The 21,536-nt window shown below is 41.5% G+C and overlaps 2 protein-coding genes across 3 annotated transcripts in view; both read left to right on the top strand.

Moving 5' to 3' along the window:
• The window catches only part of tan (C45 family peptidase tan), a 58,905-nt gene extending 50,859 nt beyond the window's left edge, over window positions 1-8,046 (top strand). For both annotated transcript variants that reach the window (XM_065234384.1, XM_065234383.1), the window contains exons 4-8: window positions 5,337-5,440; window positions 6,743-6,850; window positions 6,925-7,159; window positions 7,219-7,339; window positions 7,416-8,046. In XM_065234384.1, the coding sequence (XP_065090456.1) occupies window positions 5,337-5,440; window positions 6,743-6,850; window positions 6,925-7,159; window positions 7,219-7,339; window positions 7,416-7,824 (977 nt within the window). In that variant the 3' untranslated portion in view covers window positions 7,825-8,046. The remainder of the gene's footprint in view (window positions 1-5,336; window positions 5,441-6,742; window positions 6,851-6,924; window positions 7,160-7,218; window positions 7,340-7,415) is intronic.
• Window positions 8,047-20,414: 12,368 nt separating this feature from the next.
• Window positions 20,415-21,536, top strand: Prosalpha4 (proteasome alpha4 subunit). Its single transcript, XM_065234316.1, has 2 exons — window positions 20,415-20,651; window positions 20,773-21,536. The coding sequence occupies exons 1-2, from the start codon at window positions 20,550-20,552 to the stop codon at window positions 21,418-21,420; spliced, it is 750 nt and encodes a 249-aa protein (XP_065090388.1). The 5' UTR covers window positions 20,415-20,549; the 3' UTR covers window positions 21,421-21,536.

Below are 21,536 nucleotides of genomic sequence, written 5' to 3'. Positions count from 1 at the left end.
CGTTAATACCGTGCCGATTCAAATTTCGGACACTTAAACTCGAATTTCGGACACTTTTAAAAGTTGATTATCTCGGTCGAATATGATCCACATGTCTTGTAAATTTTAAATTTTTTTGACTAGTGCCCTCCACGATCATCTAACATTATTACTTTGTTTCTAACTGGATGTAATATTTAATTAAAAATGAAAGTGTCCGAAATTTGAATCGTCCGAAATTTGAATCGGAACGGTATATTTAAAATTAACCATCAGTCGCTGAAAGTATATAAATTATCGCGTATCTCTGTTGTTCATTACATACCAAGTGAAAACTCAATCATATTTTGTCGTGGAGTGTTGTGTTTGTGAGATGCTCGATAACCCTGAAGGGATCGGTTTTGCTTAATGAGCAGAATTTAATGGGTAAGCTCTCCCACAACAGAATAAACCACCATCTGTAGGTTCCGAGAGCATAAAGCGCAGTTAACAATAAACCATGAATTTCGGAAAGGGTGTATGCGTGATCCAGTTTGGAACACATTGTTGTCTGCTTTCAGAGCCGTCACTTCATTTGAATAACTTTTTGTTGAGTCGGTCGTAGATTGTGGTAATGTTAGGATTGTGGGAATGTTAGGCACATCAGTTCATTCAACTTGATGCAATGAAGAATGCTCTCAGACTCAGACGAACAAAAGAGCTCTTTGAAGAAGATCTTAAAAATCATATGCGCATTTTGAAAGAGGTTCAATTAAGTCCACTAATATTAAAGAATGCAGATTTTATGGCAGAAACACATGAATTCAACCATCTATTTAATGTATTTAAATCAACACTGGTAGGCTGGAGGACCGTTGATTCGTCCTGTGTCTATAACATTCTACACGGATGGCTCAAAACAGGATAGGGGGTAGGAATAACAGGTCTTGGAATTAACTGTTCTGTAGCAATGGGTAAATGGCCAACAGTATTCCAAGCAGAGATATTTGCGATTCTAGAATGTGTAGAAATATGTTTAAAAAGAAATTATAGGAATGCAAACATATGCATTTTTTCGGACAGTCAAGCAGCATTGAATGCCCTTAAGTCGATGATTTACACTTCAAAGCTAGTGCGGGAATGCTATAATCAACTTCAGAAATTGTCCTGTCGTAACAAGGTAAATCTATATTGGATTCCTGGTCATTGCGGCATTGAAGGAATTTAAAAAGCTGATCAATTAGCAAAGCTTGGCTCATCCCAGCAATTTATTGGTCCCGAACCGTTTATTGGTCTATCATCTTCTAATCTGAAAATGGAATTAAAGAACTGGGAAAAAAGCAAGGTACAATCCAATTGGAATAATATCTCAACAGCCCGGCAATCTAAACGATTCATTAAGCCCAACGTTTTGAGTACGCAAAGGTTACTCAATCTTTCCAAAAAAGATTTAAGCACCTACACTGGATTAATAACAGGACATTGTCCTAGTAAACATCATTTAAAAAAAAATTGGAAAGTTTAGCGACGATAGATGTCGCTTTTGTAATTTGGAGAGTGAAAGCTCTGAACATTTATTGGATGATTACGCTGCATTAATAAACGATGCAGATTTCTTGATAAAGGACTCACCGTACCTGGAGAAATTTGGACCAGTATACCCAATAAAGTTGTAAACTTCATTCGAAGTGCAATTCCATATTGGGATAATCCCGATGATCAACAGTAAAACACACGGCAAACAGTAAAAAGAGGATACACCACAATAGATCAAAACACTGGTCGCAGTGGTAAATGTCCACGAAATGGGAAAAAAAATGTTTGGCACGGTGGCTATAGAGCAACTGTTTTTGCTTAATGAGTAGAAGATCATGGGTTAAAACCCAAGCCTCATTACATTACTAAGTTAATAATCCAGGCCTCTATTGTAGAAAATCGTTAATAACAGAAATTGGAGGAACGATTCAGAAAAGTAATAAGTATATTTAGACAAATGTGACGTACACCTGAATCGGCTCGGAAGACATTGTTAACTACTTTGGATGATTTGGATGATTTGTAAAAGCTTCTTGTAACCGATAATGAACGATCGTCGGTCGTCGCTTATTGTGATGTAAGGGGTTACGGTGGCCTTAGAGCGACCATTTTTGCTTACTGAGCAGAAGATCGTGGGTTAAAACCCAAGCCTCTTTACATTACTGAGTTGATAGGGTTGCGTCATTTGCTTAACAGGTTTTAAAAGATCGCATCACTTTCCAATGTGAATCCAGATCTAATTTACCATTCCCACTAACAAAAACGTCCTTCCAGTGACAACCGTGGAGATGCAGAGGTGTACTCGTTCTCTAGTAGCAACGGTTGTTGAAATAACAATCATTTCCCTCCCCGATGACCGTAAGGACGTGAAGAAGTTTCACGAATGGTTGGTCGGGCCTCCCTTAGCTCAGTCGATAAAGGCGCATCTACAAAGCAGGAGGTGGCTGAGTTCAATTCCCGGTCCGGTCTAGGAATTTTTCGGGTTGTAAAATTTCTCGACTTCCCTGGGCATAGAAGTATGATTGGACTTGCCACACAATTATACCAATGCAAAAATGGTACAGGCATCGAAAGCTCTCAATTGATAACTGTGGAAGTGCATCTAGAACACTTAGTTGAGAGCACGCAATAAGCTTGAAATGCGAAGAAGAAGAAGATGGTCGGGCCAAGCTCGTCGCTCGTATTATCAGCCTTCTACACCGAGGGTTTAGCACGGATATTGTTTAACAGGGACTGCAGAAGCGAATGAAGACCCTACCAAGAAGAATATAAAGAAGCCACATGTCATGTCTTGTCTTATACCGCTTATATCATGTAATATGGGCTATCTTGCAATAAGCACTCATACATCTAGTTTTCACTGGAAATCCTATGTATGAGTGCTCATTGCAAGATAGCGTATGTTACATGATATCAGTCTGTATGGGTTATTAGGGTGAAGCGCAGCCAAGGTAGAGGCTAATTGAAAAAAAAAAACATCGATGAGGATCTTTCAGTTATATAATTTTGAACTAATTTCATAATAAATAAATTAAACTTTTTCAATTTGGAAATCAAACCTCCATGTCAAACACTGTCAAATGTTTTTTTTTTATGCCTAGAAGAGCAACTCCAGTTGAGCAGCCTTCAAATGGGTTCGTTTGAATTAAATTGTTGACTCTTAAGGTGATTCGCTGTGAGATCCTTATTTTCGGTACCACTTCGAAACCTGCACAAATATCAGCTTCCACGACACGTACTACAATTAAACTGTTACTCCACGTTTGCTGCGCTGCAGCATACATGCAGCAGCAATTTCAGGTGAATTGGAGCTCCAATTTCCGAGATTTGTGTAATTGAAAACTCGAGTTGGTAGCGCATTTATAGCCTACGTGGCGGCTATTTGTGGACTCTACAAGGAATCACCTTAAGAGTTGATGATTAAAGCTTGAGTCCTTTAATATCTGGATGCATTGTTTTTTTACTGCAGTGCTCCTAGCGGTCGGATCTGGAATGTTTTGACAGCAGTTTGTTTTGAAATGTTTCCTCTTTCAGTGTTGAAATGTTCGTCACGATTCATTTTGTTTAAAAGAAGTTATACTTGATGGAAGCCGCGAACCGAACACTTGGAAAATCTGACGTGGTCAGGTTCAAAAATTGCGAAGTCGTTGAAATTGGCTAAATCGACCGTGTGCAGTGTTCTCAAACGTTTCCGTGAGTGGCATACTATCGATCGGCAGGATCATAGCAAGCGTCGTAATGGAACTAAGGATCGAAGGTGTTGAGAACGGTTAGGGCAAACCCAGGACTGTCGGATTATGATATCGCCAAGAAATTCAATGCCAGCCAAAGCACCGCCACAGTCAGCGGGAAGGATTTCGATCTTTTCGAACCAACCAGGACATGGAGCAGAAACTAGTGACCAAAAGACATGCCCGGAAGTTGTACAATGAGGTGTTTACAAAGTACCAAGGATGCATCCTCATGGACGGCGAAACGTACGTGAAGATGGATTATGGGCAGCTCCCCGGACAAAAGTTCTATAAAGCCATTTACCAGCGGCACCGGTCGTGTAGTGGTAAGCGTGATTACCTCCCACCCCAGCAGGCCTGGGTTCAATCTCACTCGGCAGCGCCGGAATGTTCTGATGCATACCATCTCTGATCACGCCACGGAAGTAAAGCCGTTGGTCCCCGGGTGAGTTGATGGGTTGGTAAGCAGGGTTCAGGTCTGGGCGCTGCCTCCCTGGCGTTGGTATCATTGGTGCTCAGCATGGAAAACAAGATCGACGAAAAACAAATCAAGGATTAAAAGCCACCGGTTGACGTGATGTCCCTAATAAGTTCAAATTAGTTTTTTTTTTCGATAAATTTGCAAGAAAGCTTATGATCCGGCAAGGTATTTGCAGATGCGGACAAAAAACCCGGGTTTCCGTGACAAACAAGACTATAGATTCCAAAATGTACAAGCAGGAGTGCCTAAAAAAACGTTTTCTTCCGTACGTTGAGGCTCACAATGGACCTGTAAAGTTTTGGCCTGATTTGGCAAGCTGCCACTACAGCGGAGAAGTTCTACAGTGGTATTTTGACAACGGGGTAGATTTCTTCGAAAAGGACATCAATCCACCGAACTGCCCTCAATTCCACCCAATTGACCACTTTGTCAAGCAGTTTTGGCGTGACTCTCTACCAGCGATTTCACAAAACTGGACGAACTAATTTCTATTTTTTTTATGAAACGCGCAAATGTTAGCTACTTTTCTCGTGGTTCTAGAAGACAAAATCTCAAAATAATGTTTTATTTAAAAGTTCGAGTGGTAGTAAACTTCATTTTAACTGCTCGAATGAAGTGGTTAATTGAGAAATATTGGGCAATTGTCAAACAGAAGTTGAAGAAGAGTGGAATGATGACTCGGGATGCGGCAGAGATGAAGAGATGGTGGAACAAAACGGCCGCTCAGGTTACCCTAATAAAAATGTTATGGTTAATTTGCTTAACGACGTGTTCGGAGTATCATCCAAACCATTTGTGGAATAGTTCAACAATTTGGGTTATCGTTCGCGTATGGTAATTTTTTATTAGGGTAGCCAACAGAGTGACCAAAATATGATGAGTGGTATTCGAAGAAAAGTTCGAGATTTCATCAAACCAAATCGTAATAATGTTTTCGCTATTTTTCCTTTGAAGTGCAATAAATGACATTCAACATGAGTACTCAACATTTTTATTTCATTTAGATGGTTTCGATATACATGCGTTTTTTTGTGCCGGATATTAAATGACTCAAGCTTAAGTGATATATTTTTTTAATGTGATTCAATTGAATTACTAATAAAAACATATTTTACTCATTTCTTCCACAGGAAAAGTATACAATGAAACTCTGGACTCGGTCAAAAAATCGTTCCCACAGTATGTTCGTGAACTTGAAGGAACCGCTGACGGAGCACAGGTTGAATTTCATAAGGTTAGTATTATTGTGGTCTTGAGAAAAAAATAACTTAATCATTTTCCACTACCCCTCGAGAATAAAGAGAAATCCATTTAGGGTTCGGCAATTATAATTGAACATAACAAATCAATGTAATTAGCTAAAGTGCCAACAAAGGTGATCAGCAATTACCCGCTAGAGCACTAAATAATTCAATCCGACTTCATGCTCAAGTATCAATTACTCGGTATTAGCGGCATACCGTTCAATTATCGCCTACATGCTGTGGCACTTGATGTGGTATCAACTAGATACATCAAATAAGGTGATACGGTACTATACTATATGTAATAGATACGCTGTAAAATTAGAGCAAATTGATAAACAGGACGAACAAGGTAGATGCACTGTTTTCTGCAACATTGTACGCTGGCACTGCTACTTACTCCAGTTGAAGTACCTATGCACTAATTAAATAATTATAGGTTTTTCAAATCGAATTCCTTTTGCCGTAACGAGTAATGTCAGTTGAATCGCACATTTCGATGGTTATTTCATGAAAAGCTGTCGTGGGAGTATGCATGTCCTGGTTCTAAGCACGTTACTGCTTGAAAAGTAATTGGCAAACATAAACAACTCGGATCATCTATATCCATAAAAGTTTTACATAAATGGTTGAAAGCAGGAATGTTCTATTGCAGCGAGAGGTGTCATAGCAGTCTATCTTAACCATTCAATTAAATTGATTTTGCTGATCCGATCAAATAACATTGCATTCCAAATCAACACTTGTCTAGTCAATGACAGCAATTTTACTAGCAGTTAGCGTGTCTGGCATTATTAGATATAATTATGTCTAAAACGCAAACAAGCGTAAAATGCACGACAGTTTGACATACTACTCTTACCAGGGTCACTACCGGATGTAGCCGACTTTTTACGGGACAACATTTTACAAAGTAGTTCACCTCTTGCAGTTCTTAATAATGATGTATTGCTTTGAAAGCCTGAATTAAATCAATCACAACAAATCATCATTTACATGCATCACGGTGGATGCAAAATAATAATGTTTATTGCTTTTCCCGTGCCAAGTGTGGACTGCCAGGTGCACCGCATGCACTTGAACTTGATCACGGTGTAATTGGCGCACATTAACATCCAAGACCGAAACCTCCCACACTTCCAGTAGGTGTGTTTCAAAGACTCGACAATCATGCTAAATGCACACTTTGGCCGTGTGAACGAAGTTGATCTGATACGCGCAGTGGCATATCATTAATGAGAGTTTAATTAAGTCATTAAACACCCTGCTGTATCTGCTTTTTAATTATTCAGCTATTTCTACTACACATGGACGAAATCCTGCCGGTAGCTGTCGAAGGTAAAAATAGCATCAATCAACCCATCGGATGCTCAACGGTGTGCGTTAATGAGCCAGATTGTGTAAGTTTTCCAAATTTACGCACATTTTTATTTTTTTCTATATCAAAAATTCCTTACAAACCTTATATTAACAGGAAATTTTGGCCCACACCGAAGATGCCCTGAGTGAAGTCCTGAATCACTACTACTTCGTTTCGGCTCACATTGTTTCGGACGCTCCTCAGGGTAAATACAATGTGACCGAGGAACGCTTCACCTCCCTCTGCTATGCGGGCCATCTGCCGGGCTATACCATGAACTACAACCACCATGGATTGGTGTTTTCGATTAACACGTTGAGTGCTAGTAATCTGTACAGTGGAAAGACTCGTAAGTTGCAGTAACCGTTATCTTTTAAAGTTACAACCTAAATTGGATCTACTTCACAGCCCGACACTTCATCACACGTGCTCTGCTATCGGCGGAGAACTTTGCGCAAGCGCAACTAATTCTACGGGATAACGGAGTAGGCGCTGCCGATGGATGCTCGGTCAATATGACGTTCTTGAAGTGAGTACATTCGCTTGCTTGGATTAGTCCCACTTTCTAAACTAAATCAACCTTTTTTTCAATCCCATCAAAACAGACAAGAAGGTGACCGGTTGTTCCACAATGCTGAAATGGGACCGGCCGTAAAGGATCAATCCCAACTGAACATTCTGACCGCCAGCCCGGGTGAACACATCGTTCATGCGAACATGTACCTACGGTTGCCGGTTCCGGAGGTATCGGGATTGATCATCGACTCCAGTGTGGAACGAATGAAAACGTTCAAATCGTTCTGCGCACCGAAAACCCTAAACGACGTCATACGAATGCTGGGAGATCAGAGCGCCATAGAGCACACTGTTTTCCGCGAGAAGGACGCCAAGGACATCGTCAAGACGGTTTGTGTGGGAATCTTCGACTGCCGTAAGCGAACTTGGTCGCTGTATTCGGACAATCCGAAGTTCAATGCTCCCCTGCTGGTGATGCCTTTGGTGATTAAGGACTAAATGAGTGAAATACTAGCGTTATTATGGGATGGGTCTCACAGATAAAACGGAACGCGGTAGGTTATTTCGTCTTGCATTTATAGGATGCTTTTTGGTGCAATATCTGGGCGTTTTATGTTGTTCATCGCATCAACATGAAGCACGTTGTTTTGCTTGAACTGGATCACTTGCTGTTTATTTTATATGATTCGTTATATTTATAATTATATGATGTTAAGCTTACTATGGGAGTGCATTAGTTAATCGGAATAGACGAAAGAAATTCCACCAGACTGTTCAAATTTCTATAGTTATTGGTCTTGACGCGGCCATGAAAATTCAAATCCTAATATACATTATGGATACCCGAAGAGCTATGATATTTTCCATTTTTATCTAAATGCCGTCGATGATGAGTTAATGTCACTAAAGCCTTCGACGTCATTATGTGAGATGTGATGAAAACCTTGGTTTTAAGGCCACAACTTCAGATTCCTTGCCAAATTATTAGTTTCCGAGCAAACTTATCAGCAAAAACAAACTATCCTTCTCTTGAAAGGATGTTACGCACGGTGGAAAAGTTGGAATCGTATTTCTTTGCAAAATCACGTATGGAGACACCTGGGTTGCTTTTCACGTACCTCAACACCTTTCTTCTCAGCTCTTTGTCCCTTTAGTGCCACTTTTATGATAGATGCGCTGAGCTCTATCCTCACTCAGAGTATCCTTGTAACGTTTGATTACAAGACTCACCGTTGACTTTACGAATTTTAACACTTTTGCTATTTTTGAGGCAGACCACGAAGGGTTCTCTAGATGTTTGTGCACAATTAATTTTCTTTTCTCAAGTTCCATGATCCATAATTTCGGGATGCGTCGATCAATCGAGAAAAACTTTTCACCAACATCTTCGTTAATGAAACGTCAACAAATGCCTGTCAAACATTTTTTGTTCCAACCACCAGGGGCGCGGTGGTGTATTAAACCGTGCGTCAAGATTTACTTTGAATCGAGCTTTAGGCCAAATGGGTCTCTAGGTCTAAAGGATCATTGTTTTTGGAGCATGCTATTGATTTCACAAGTTCCTTTGCTAGACTATTATTCTGTGCTATTATCTCGTTTTTCTCTTCACTGATGGCAGTCACGAAACGACTGCTGCCAGCTGTTATGGAAGTTTCGGTTGCGTTCAAGTATAAAGCAAAAATCATGAAACTCTATCTCACCCAGTTTGGGGAGATTTGCAGCTGGTGAGTTTTGTTAGCTTGATATTTTGAGCTGCGATATCACAGCTTGCAATATCAGCCGCAGTTGATGGCTTGTTGTTTTTTGTGTGTGTATTCAATCTGACCCCCACTGGCCGGCAGTGATATCAACCGGTGGAAACTAACGATTTTAAATTGGCTCACTACTTGACTAGCCTATTGGTCCCAAGCCAATCGATTAACGTACCCCATTCTAGACGAAATTCTAGTACTACACTATGTTTGTTTGGATTTGCTATGAAAGTTTGATAGATAATATGAGGGATTTTCCTATGTTTTGAGGGGTGTATCGATTAGCTTGGGACCGAAGAGAGTACTAGAGCTGAGCCAAAAAGTTGAGCTCGTTTCTTCGGGACTTACTAGTCTTAGAGTTACCTCTATGGTGGTATTATGCAATAAAGTCATCTGCAATTTCTCGGTTGCCATAATTGCATACTGTTTTAGTCCGGGAGTTAGAAGCCTTATTGCAGATCCAGCAACCCATTTCTTACTTACCTTACCTTACCCTTACCAATCAGGGTAAGGCCTTGTTGTCCTCTGTTGTACTCTGCTGTCCTCTACTCTACTCGATCCATGGCAACACTTCGCCAGCCTCGTATTCTGTGAAGGGTCCGCAGGTCGCCTTCTACTTGGTCGATCAACCTTGCACGCTGCGCGCTTCATCTTCTTGTTCCTGTTGGGTCACTTTCTAGAACCATTTTCACTGGGTCGTCGTGCGGCATTCTTTAGACGGCCAATTTTTGCAATGTGGACGATGGATGGTTCTCCCAGCAGCTGGTGCTATTCGTGGTTCATTCGCCTCCTCCACGTTCCGTCATCCATATACACTACACCGTACATGGTAGGCAACACCTTCCGTTCGAAAGCACCAAGGGTGCGTTGGTCCTCCACGAGCATAGTCCAGGGGAGTTATTCCGAGAGTCGAAGTGACTTTTGTCACAAGTGAAGTGAGAAAAGTCACGTTGTGATTTGCACAGAGAGTTACGTCACCACGACGTGACTTTTCTCACTTCACTAGTGACAAAAGTAATTTCGACTCTCGGAATAACTCCCCAGGTCTCGTGGCTGTAGAGGGCCACCGGTCCAATCAGCGTCTTGTAGATAGTCAACTTCGTGCGGCGGCGAATTTTATTCTACAGGAGCGTCCTCCGGAGTCCAAAGTAGGCACGATTCCCTGCCATAATGCGTCTTTGAATTTCTTTGCTGGTATCATTTTCGGCGGTCACCAGTGAGCCCAAATACACGAACTCATTGACCATCTCGATTTCGAGATTCAAATGGACTCGAGAGTGTCCCCGATACTCGAACAACGCACATTACTCGATCCATCGTCGCCTTGACTAATCTCGTCAGTTTATCCGGAAATCCGCACTCGTGCATAATCTGCCATAGCTGATCTCAATCGATTGTGTCGTATGCGGATTTGAAATCGATGAACAAATGATGTGTGGGCACGTTGTATTTGCGGAATTTCTGCAGAACCTGCCGAATCGCGAAAATTTGGTCCGTGGTAGCGCGGGCATCCATGAATCCCGCCTGGTATTGCCTCACGAACTCTCTTGCAAATAGTGACAGGCGGCGGCATATAATTTGGGACAGTACCTTGTAGGCGGCGCTCAGCAGTGTGATCGCGCGGTAGTTGCAGCAATCCAACTTGTTGCCCTTTTTGTAGATTGGGCATACGACACCTTCCATCCACTCCTCCGGTAATATCTCCTCCTTCCAAATCTTGGCAATTACCCAGTGCAGTGCTCTAGCCAGTGGTTCACCACCGTATTTTAATAGCTCACTTGGTAGTTGATCTACACCAGTTGCTTTGTTGTTCTTCAGCCGACCGATCTCCTCATCAACTTCTTGGAGATCAGGGGCCGGTAGCCTGTCGTCTTCTGCGCGTGCTCCAAGGTCTTCGTTCTCTCCTGCATCACCGTTGAGGTGCTCGTCATAGTACTGGTTCCACCTCTCAATCACCTCACACTCATTCGTGAGAAGGTTACCGTCCTTGCACATATCGGTTTGCGGCACGTAGCCTTTACGCGAACTTCTTTTCAAACCTGGCGCATATTTAGTTTAATTAAAAAATTAATCATGTTACCATGCTTCTGCGCTAATTTTTCTCCAGATGTCACTGCTGTTCTTAATGGTGACATCTATCAGAAATACACTTAGTTCAGTTAATTGTTAACAGAGGGCAGTGCGGTCAAAACATGTATTCTGCACAAAACATACTTTCTAAGCGCCGCCCCTGACAGGGTTTCCCACCGTTTTCTATGCATACGGTTTACCAGACACGTTTTGCAGTGACAGGTACTCTATTTTGTAGTCTGTGTGAGAGAAATCACAAATAGAGCGTCATCAAAATACATGGCATGTTGAGAGATTGAGCTCTCGTGAGAGCGAATTTTCTCTCTCGAAATTGCTCTCTGGGGACTGGTAGTAAAGCGGGTAAAACCTCGGGTAAAACCTCGGGTAAAACTATGTGGGGAAAAATAATTTTAATTGAATTGTAGCTTGTTTAACAATCATTTCCATTTCATTTAAGTGAACGACAAAGTTCATGAATGATTTCTTTAGGCTGTCGTTCACTTTTTTTGACCTGAATATGCAATGAAAGTGAACTATTCCCACTTCTCTCAATTTCTATATGGGGATTTTTATCACTTGCTACCAGCGGAACAGCGCCATCCCTGTGGAAAATGGCCGGACGATATGATTAATTGGCCTGGTCTTACCATGTTCCACTAGTCTGCCGCCGTTGATAGCTTCTTTTGGAATCCATGTACATTTTCTCTAACGCTTCGTATTTCATTTCGTGCTGCACCGGCAATTTTCTTCCGTAGATCGTACTTGGTCGATTCTGACATGATTCCGCCTTTTCCGGGTTTTACTCGTTGTCCGTTCCTGGTTCGATGTTGACTCCTTCCTCGCTGGTTGGTCAGCTGCTAAATTCCGATCCACTGGGTGCGACGCTTCCGGTCAAAATCGATTGGAAATCAGCTTTCAGTCCGTTTCGCTACGTTCGATTTGATAAAGCAAACTCAAATTTCCTTCAGATTTCCATCACCAAGTAGAGGGGGTTTCCCGATCCCAAGCAACACACTTGTTCTTTAACAGTTTATATAACCTTTGTATGACTGGTTTTGGTTGTATAGTAGTTTACTCAACATAATTCAATGAATTTGTGTTACTTGGGCTGAATAAATATTCACCAAACACTCCGTGAGTGAACGCTCATGAATCATAAAATTGCTGCTTGTGAAGGCCCGCGTACATTAGATCCGGATCGGATGCGTTGCGGCAAAGTTACAGCTAAATCTATTGTATAACTGTCAAATTTACGTCAACGCAACGCAAACGGATCTAATACCCACCCACGGCCCTTGACTCTCGAAGCGGCAAATGATGTGGCATTGAAGTTGCAACCCGTTTCTACGTCGTATCGAGGCTTACGATTCATCAATGATCTTAGCAATATTTTCTGAGACACCTGGTTTCATGAGAGAATATCTAAGGAATGTGATTTGAATTATTGGACTGTTTGAGATATTCAGAATGGCACTTGATCAACATCTTGTCTTGGGAAACTATTCCAAGGATTTCACGGAGGCTATGATCAACCAGTGGAAACTAACGATTTTAAATTGGCTCACTACTTGACTAGTCTATTGGTCCCAAGCAAACGATTAACGTACCCCATTCTTGTCGAAATTCTACTACTACACAATGTTTGTTTTGATTGGCTATGAAAGTTTGACAGATAAAATGAGGAGTTCGTGGATTTTCCAAGGGGTAAGTCACTCAGCACATTATGCCGAAATTAGATTCGGCACTGCTTGGGCACATCCATCGGCAGACCTTCGGCACAATCTCGTAGGCAATGGATTGTTGCAAATAAAATGGGAGCACTGCTGGGCAACTGTCTGTAACGGATTGATACGCATTGCATCATGACCGGGTAAGTAGTAGAGTGGGATTAGTGTTCAGTACCGGGTATGAATTAGGAAACGTGATAGCACGATGTATGAGTGAACCTATGAGCGAGTGGGATAGCGAGATAGCGATACTGGTTGGTGTTGAGTGAGTAGCAACAGGCGAGGCGGTCAGTGTTCGACGGTGCCATCAAACAGACGTGGATACGAGTGCGGGTCAGTGTACAGTACGAATCGGCGTGTTACAATGGCGGCGAGGATTAAAATTGGTAAGTTTCAGTTTTGGAACAAGAAAACAAAAAAAAAAAAAATATGAACAAATGTTTCATGCGTACATTTCGAGGTACATTTACGTACCAACAGTACTGGCAATTTAGTGAAAAAACAATAATTCGGGAGATAGAGTGAATCTGATTTTTTTTTCTCAAGACTAACGTGAACGCTGGAAAAAAAAATATATGGCGGCTTATTGGAAAAATTTGCAGCTGCTTAGGCCAGAATGCACAGAAGATGAGAAAACATGGCGGCGGTGTTGAACTTACTTTTATATGAAATACTCGATGTTTGTGGTTATGATACTGTTTCATGATGTTGGGGTTGTACAAAAATGTGCTATGCAAGTAAAAGAAGGCTCCGTTGAAAACAGAGAAAATACAAAATGCCTCCGCGCTGTGGAAAAAATGCTCCCAGGAAAAGTGGTCCGTGTTGCTAAATTTGAGGTTAAATTTGCTTCGTGATGCGAAATTATGCTTCGTGCTAAAAATGCTTCGCGATAGAGATTGCTTTGTGCATGGGTATTATGCTTGGTGCTGAGGAATTTTCTACGTGAACGGGGATTATGCTACGTGCTGAGGAGTTTTGCTTCGTGAAAAAGATTGCTTTGTACATGGGTGTTGATGAGTTTTGCTTTTCGTTGAGAACTTATACTTCGTGCTGAAGATAGGGCTCTGGGAGAATTAGTGAACCGATTGTTTTTGTGCATGGTAATAATGCACAAGAGAAATTGAGAAATGTTACTTCGTGTTATGGATTTATGCTTCGTGCTGCAATTAAACCGATTGCTTGTGTGTAGGAATTATGCTTTGTGGATGTAAAATGAAGCGGTTGCTTTGAGTAGAGAAAAAAATAACATTGGACAACAAAGTTGTGCCAACAATTCCAGGAGGTTAAGTTGGTATAAAATAATGAACACGATGCAAGCTCAGATGCAAGCAGAGAATGTTTCAAGGAATGAAACAGTTTAGCGTCATTGGATGTTATCGACATACGTATTAAGGTATACAATGTGTCTCTGTTTTTTATAGATGCAGCTGCAATGCCACCTTTCAAGGTGGGCACAGATCCAAGGAACGATTGGATCAAGTGGAAGCGAGCTTTGGATCGGTTTTTGCAGGCAAACAAAATAGAAGAGGATGAAGAAAAATGCAATTTATTGCTAGTTTTGGGTGGTATAGATCTTCAATCATACTACGACAAAGTCGCTAAATGGGAAGTTCATAAAACTGTGGACGATAACGAGGAAATAGTTGTCCTCAAGTACGAATCGGCTATTCTATCTCTTGATGAATATTTCGCCCCGCAATTAAGGAAACGATTCGAACGTCATTCCCTACGGTCGATGAGGCAGAATAACCAAGAGCCTTTTGAGGAGTATGTATTTCGGTTACGTGAGCAAGCAAATCGATGCTGTTTTATCGATGTCGACGATATGATCGTCGATCAAATTATCGAAGGATGCCGGTCGGCTGACTTAAGGAAGAAGCTATTGACAGAGGAGTTTACACTTTCTGAAGTAGTTAATCTGGGAAAAACGCTAGAAAAAGTCCAGAAACAAACGAGGGAATACGAGAAACCCTCAACGTCGTTTGACGATGGCTCATTGGTTCAAAAAGTTGTTGCGAGGACCTCATCTAGTACCAGATCTTGGGAAGGTTCAAGGAAATGCTATAATTGCAACAGACCGGGACATTTGGCCAAAGAAATAGACAAATGCCCGGCGAAGAATGTGGAATGCTATGGATGTCGAACGAAAGGTCATTTTAAAGTTTGCTGCCGGAAAAGGAAACACAATGAACCGGGAAACAGAAACTCAGCTGGAGCCAAACGAATTCATGCAATCATCAGTGACGAGACGGAGACAGATAAGGGTATTTTTTTCGTCAAGGCCTCGGAGGAACTGAATGAGATACTTGAGTTGAATATTGGTGGAGTGATTACGAAGATGGTCATCGACTCCGGATCGCCAGCTAACATTATCGATAGCAAGACATTCAAGAGGTTGAAAAATCAAGGAGCACAGATCCTGAATAAAAGGAAGCCTGAAAGCGACGAAATCAAATTCAAGGCGTTTGCATCTGATCAGGACATATTCTTCAGTACAGCATTCGAAACGGAGGTGAAAATTCCTGGTGAAGAGACTGGAATCTGGTCCCATATCTTGGTCGCTCCGGAAGGTCAAGTTAGCTTGTTGAGCAAGGGAACTGCATTTGCGTTGGGAATATTGAAAATCGGATATCATGTGAACCAGATTTCGGCGGAAGAGCGTACAAAGGACGCAAACGAAGGACGGGAAGCGTTTCCTAAGATACCGGATGTTCGTTTGTCAATCCAAGTTGATGAAACAATAACACCAGTCGTCCAAGCAGCTCGGAGGTTTCCCATGTCCATGGAAGCGGACGTGGAACAAACGATTCAAGAGCTGTTGGAGAAACAAATCATCGAACGGGCGGAAGCTTCCATAACATGGGTGTCACCACTCGTCCCAGTGAGGAAATCCGATGGAAGAATCAGATTGTGCGTAGATATGCGAGCTGCTAACAAGGCAGTTAAGCGGGAGAACTATCCAATGCCGAATATCGATGATGCAATGTCAAGAATAAAGAAGGTACGTAAATAAACTTTGATATTTGTTTGAGAACTATGTTAGAGTTTTTTTTATTATATGTGTTGATAGGTTGCGAAATTATCCAAAATTGACCTTGAAGCCGCTTATTACCACTTCGAGCTCAATAAGGATAGCAGGAACATCACTACATTCGTTGCAAGAAGCGGGGTTTACCGTTTCTGTCGGTTGATGTTCGGGATAAAGTCCGCTCCCGAGCTTTTCCAACGAGAAATGGAAAATTTATTTCGAGGGATTAAAGGTCTGATAGTTTACATGGATGACCTTCTTATCCATGGGGAAACTGTGGAAGAACATGATCAGTCCTTGCGAGAAGTTCTTGATCGGATTAAGAAAATGAACATGAAGATTAACATGCAAAAGTCAGTTTTCGGGGTAGTATCTGTGACGTTCTTAGGACACATTGTGGCCATCAAAGGCATTCGGCCTACGGATGACAAAATCAAAGCTATTCTTGGGCTGCAGGCACCCTCATCTGTTACTGAACTAAGATCACTTTTAGGGCTTATCAATTTTGTTGGAAAGTTCGTCCCAAATCTGTCGACAATGACTGTTAATATGAGAACTTTGCTGAATAAGGAATGCAAATTCGTTTGGACAGAAACACATTCCCGGGAACTAGAAGCTCTAAAAGGAATACTGGGTAGAGTAGAATATCTAGGATTTTTCGATCCAAAAGATGAGACTTTACTAGTTACTGACGCCAGCCCTTATGGCTTGGGCGCTATTTTGATCCAAATTAAAAACAATGTCCCGCGAACCATATCTTGCATATCGAAAAGCTTAGCTGACTTCGAGAAGAAATACTGTCAAACGGAAAAAGAATGTTACGCAATTATCTGGGCCATGGAAAAACTGTACGTGTATCTCTATGGGATGCATTTCACGCTTATAACAGATTGCAAGCCACTGGAATATCTTTTCAACAGGGTCAAGTCAAAACCATCAGCTCGGATAGAAAGATGGATTCTGCGCTTGCAAAGTTTTGATTTTACGGTTAGATATGAACCGGGAGATGGAAATCTCGCTGATTCACTCTCTCGTCTTTCTCAAGGGATAAAAGACTGTAGTACAGGTTCAGACGTTATCAGTTGGCTAGCAGATGAAATAAAACCTACTGTGTTGTCTATTGACGAGCTTGAAAAGGAAACATTGCGTGATGATGATTTACAAAAAGTCAAGGAAGCGATATATACAGGGATCTGGGACGAAGTACCGAGTGAATTTAAGACAGCTACGATTAAAGATGACTTAACGCTCTATGGAGAATTGATACTGCGAGGTGACAGAATCGTTATTCCTAAATTGTTGAGAGAAAAAGTTATTCATTTGGCTCATTTGGGACATCAAGGTGGAACATCCATGAAAGCGATGCTTAGGGCCAAAGTATGGTTCCCTTTCATGGATAGACAGGTGGATACAATTCTCCGGAATTGCAAACCGTGTAAGATGACGGCGCTGCCCGATAAGCACAATCCAATGATCCGTCGACTTCCGACAATGCCCTGGCAAGATTTAGCGATCGATTTTAAGGAAGGTCTTCCCGGGGACGTGTCATTACTAGTTGTCGTATGCTACACAACAAGGTTTGTACAGATAGAACCAATGAAGCCGGCAACAACACAAAAAGTAATCGGTGCACTATTGCGAATGTTTAGTTCGTTCGGCATACCACGATCGATTACTTCAGATAATGGACCGCAATTCAAGGCGATTGAATTTCGGAATTTCTGTATAAGTTACGGGATCCATCTGAACCTCTCTACACCGTATTGGCCGGAACAAAATGGAGCTGTGGAGAGGCAGATGCGTAATATTGGAAAACGAATCAAAATTAGTTGTATTCAGGAAACAGATTGGAAGGCTGATCTCTACGAGTACTTGACGTTATACCATTCGACTCCACAAGAAACGACTGGTGCGAGGACTGGTGTTTCCCCGGGACAGATGATGTTTGGCCGGGAGATACGGAATCGTATACCATCTATTCATCAACCACCGAGTTTGAAATGGGAATCATGCAGAGATCACGACATGGAAAAGAAGGAACAACACAAAACAAGGGCTGACGGAGCGCGGCAGGCGAAAAATCACAAATTGGAGAAGGGAGACGTGGTGTTGATGCGGAACATCAGAAACGGATCATATCAGCCAAATTTCGGATCTGAAGAATTTGAGGTTACAGACATCATGGGAGGGGAGATCACTGTAAGGTCAATGGGAACTGGCAAGACGTATAAGCGGAACAGTTCACATCTGAAGAAGTTAAGAGACGCTGTAACACCTTTGACGGAGATCGACACTACAGATTCGGAAACTGAAGTTGCCGAAGATGCGAGCGGAGATGTGATCCAAGGCGGTACCACGACCTCTACAGAAGATCCTCTGAAACCAGGTACGAAGCGGGTTTGCAGACGACCGACTAAATTTGATGATTTTGTAGTGTAAAATTCAAATAATAAACTCAAGATGGTAGATTAAATACGAAACATAACGTAAAGCCGAATTAAATGCGCGAGCAGCGCTCGCGCGAGCAAACTTGTATCGATTGTGCTGATAGGGCACATTCCAATTTTTTAAATGCAGCAGTACCAAGCTCAGTACTGCTACCAACTGCCCGTCAGAAACAGTAGTACTCACGCATGTTCGAGATTACTCAAAATTGTCAATTGTTTGGTAGGGAGATGTTTTCATGTCCTGAACATTTTTTTTCAATAAGTAACTGATATAGTTTTTAGAAAATAATGAGACGTTCAGAAAAAAAAAATCCAGTACATTTTTGCCGGGGTATTGGAACATATCAAGTATGCCAACATCACCCTCAGTAGTTGGACTCATAATGCTGAAAGTTTGGTATGGAGATGTTTTCATGTCCTGAACATTTTTTTTCAATAAGTAACTGATATAATTTTTAGAAAATAATGAGACGTTCAGAAAAAAAAATCCAGTACATTTTTGCCGGGGTATTGGAACATATCAAGTATGCCAACATCACCCTCAGTAGTTGGACTCATAATGCTGAAAGTTTGGTAGGGAGATGTTTTCATGTTCTGAACATTTTTTTTCAATAAGTAACTGATATAGTTTTTAGAAAATAATGAGACGTTCAGAAAAAAAAATCCAGTACATTTTTGCCGGGGTATTGGAACATATCAAGTATGCCAACATCACCCTCAGTAGTTGGACTCATAATGCTGAAAGTTTGGTAGGGAGATGTTTTCATGTCCTGAACATTTTTTTTCAATAAGTAACTGATATAATTTTTAGAAAATAATGAGACGTTCAGAAAAAAAAATCCAGTACATTTTTGCCGAAGTATTGAAAAAGTATCCAGAGGACTTTTTGGAAATATTGAAACACATGAAAGTCGCATGTCAGAATATCTGTATTTGGATGTGATTTGGATTGTTGCAAACTTTGATATTTTCAGAATGATACCTGATCAACCTAAAGTCTTAAAAAAGTAACCTGAGGTTATTATGGGAATCTCTGATCACCTGATGGTCTTCGGAATAATTTCTAAGCAACCTAATATCATGAAAAACGTGATTTGAATTGTTGGATAGTTGAAGTCCAACGATCAACGATAATACCTGATCAACCTGAAGTCTTGAAAAAATATCAAGATGATTTCATGGAGATCTTAGAACACCTGAAGATAGTTGGTATAACATAATAAGCAGCTAGGTATCATATGAGAGAACATCGGTTTGATGTAAAACACGCTAGCGCTTTCACGAAATCCTGTGAATATCTATGCATTTCCATTAAGTTCTATAACATACTATGAAATTCCCATAACTTCTATGATGTTTCCAGATTTTTTTTCATGAAATACCTCTCACTTCTATGATGTTACCTGAACTTCAATGATACGCTTTTCATCGTCGGAATAAGTGCGCATTATAATGTAAAATTGATTTTCCTTTTTGGGTTTTTCCAGATTATAGTTGGAACGACAATATTTAACTGTTCACGGCTGAGGCGATTATAAGATTATAATACATTAATCGCTAACCTAATACATTTTATTGACTTATCAAGGCATCCATCTGCACATAATATATCGATATATTAGTTTTCTTCATACAGGCTTTTGTTTTATTGATTTTTCCCTAATGTCGGCACGTTAGCGAATTATGAGTTTTCCTTGGGGAATAGCAATAAATATCACAACGATGTCCCGAAGTCACGCAACCGCTGAAAACGCTCCGGTTTCCATCGTCGTCATTTATCAGTATCTTCTCTACCATGCAAGTGTTGAAATGTCTCGTCGCTTCGGTCATCCTCTATTACGTATTTTGCATCATACGAAACTTACTCAAACTCTTCTTCAGTCAATTTTCTCCACTCTGAGATATTCACGGTACTAATTTTGTGTGTAAGCACGTGTTGCTTTAAATCGGGACTACCAAGCAAGGATTGGATAACTACTGATTTGAAAATATATGGCTGCGTTCTGCTGAAAATGTCAAACTGATGAGATCTCACCAACACAGTCGCACGCAAAATCCGAAACGTCTAAACACCAAACAATCGTCCGAAATTCGGAAAATCATCATCCAGCACTGTCAGCGGCGAACAAGGTCCCGTAAAAGTTTGTGAGAATTTCGCTGTTTTGCTAGTTTCCTAGTGATATAAAGTTAGTGCACCACCATGTCGGCCAGATACGATCGAGCTGTTACGGTTTTCTCTCCGGATGGTCACTTGCTACAGGTGGAATACGCCCAGGAAGCCGTTCGAAAGGGATCCACTGCCGTAAGTAGAATAACCTCAAAGTTTTTGTTGTGTTCAATCTTTTGCTTGTCATTATGGATTTCGAATCCGAACTAGACGGGGAATCTGCTAATGCCTACTGTATACTCTGATTGGATTTCAGGTCGGTGTCCGCGGCAAGGATGTGGTTGTATTGGGAGTAGAGAAAAAGTCCGTCGCAAAGTTGCAAGAGGAGCGAACGGTTCGGAAAATCTGTCTGCTGGACCATCACGTCGTGATGGCTTTTGCCGGTCTCACTGCCGATGCCCGTATTTTAATTAACCGAGCTCAGGTCGAATGCCAGAGCCACAAGCTGAACGTAGAGGATCCGGTAACGTTGGAATACATCACTCGGTTCATTGCCGGACTGAAGCAAAAGTACACGCAGAGCAACGGTCGCCGACCGTTCGGAATTTCCTGCTTGATTGGAGGATTCGATTATGACGGACTGCCCCATCTGTACCAAACGGAACCGTCCGGTATTTACTACGAGTGGAAGGCGAACGCCACCGGACGGTCGGCAAAGACTGTGCGGGAATTCCTGGAGAAGTACTACACCCTGGAACAGGTAGAAACGGAAGATGGCGCCATCAAGCTGGCCATCAAGGCCCTGCTGGAAGTGGTGCAGTCTGGGCAGAAGAATCTGGAAGTGGCAGTGATGAAGCGGAATCAGCCGATGCAGATGCTCGATGCGGAAACCATCGAGAAGTATGTTGCGATTATCGAGAAGGAGAAAGAGGAGGAAGCGGAAAAGAAGAAGCAGAAGAAGTAAGCGGGATTGTGGGTAAGAATTTTGGTACTTTTTCTTCATTTACGGTAACGTTTACTGATAATCAATATTGGAATAAACGATTTCTTGTTTCGGTTACACAACTGCAAGGATCAGTA

Source organism: Ochlerotatus camptorhynchus, unplaced genomic scaffold (assembly GCF_037179485.1).
Source record: "Ochlerotatus camptorhynchus isolate MF236.1 unplaced genomic scaffold, CSIRO-AGI_Acam_v1.1 ptg000433l, whole genome shotgun sequence".
NCBI classification, from domain to species: domain Eukaryota; kingdom Metazoa; phylum Arthropoda; class Insecta; order Diptera; family Culicidae; genus Ochlerotatus; species Ochlerotatus camptorhynchus.
Note: the sequence above shows the minus strand (reverse complement) of the source record. Positions and strands in the feature narration are given on the sequence as shown.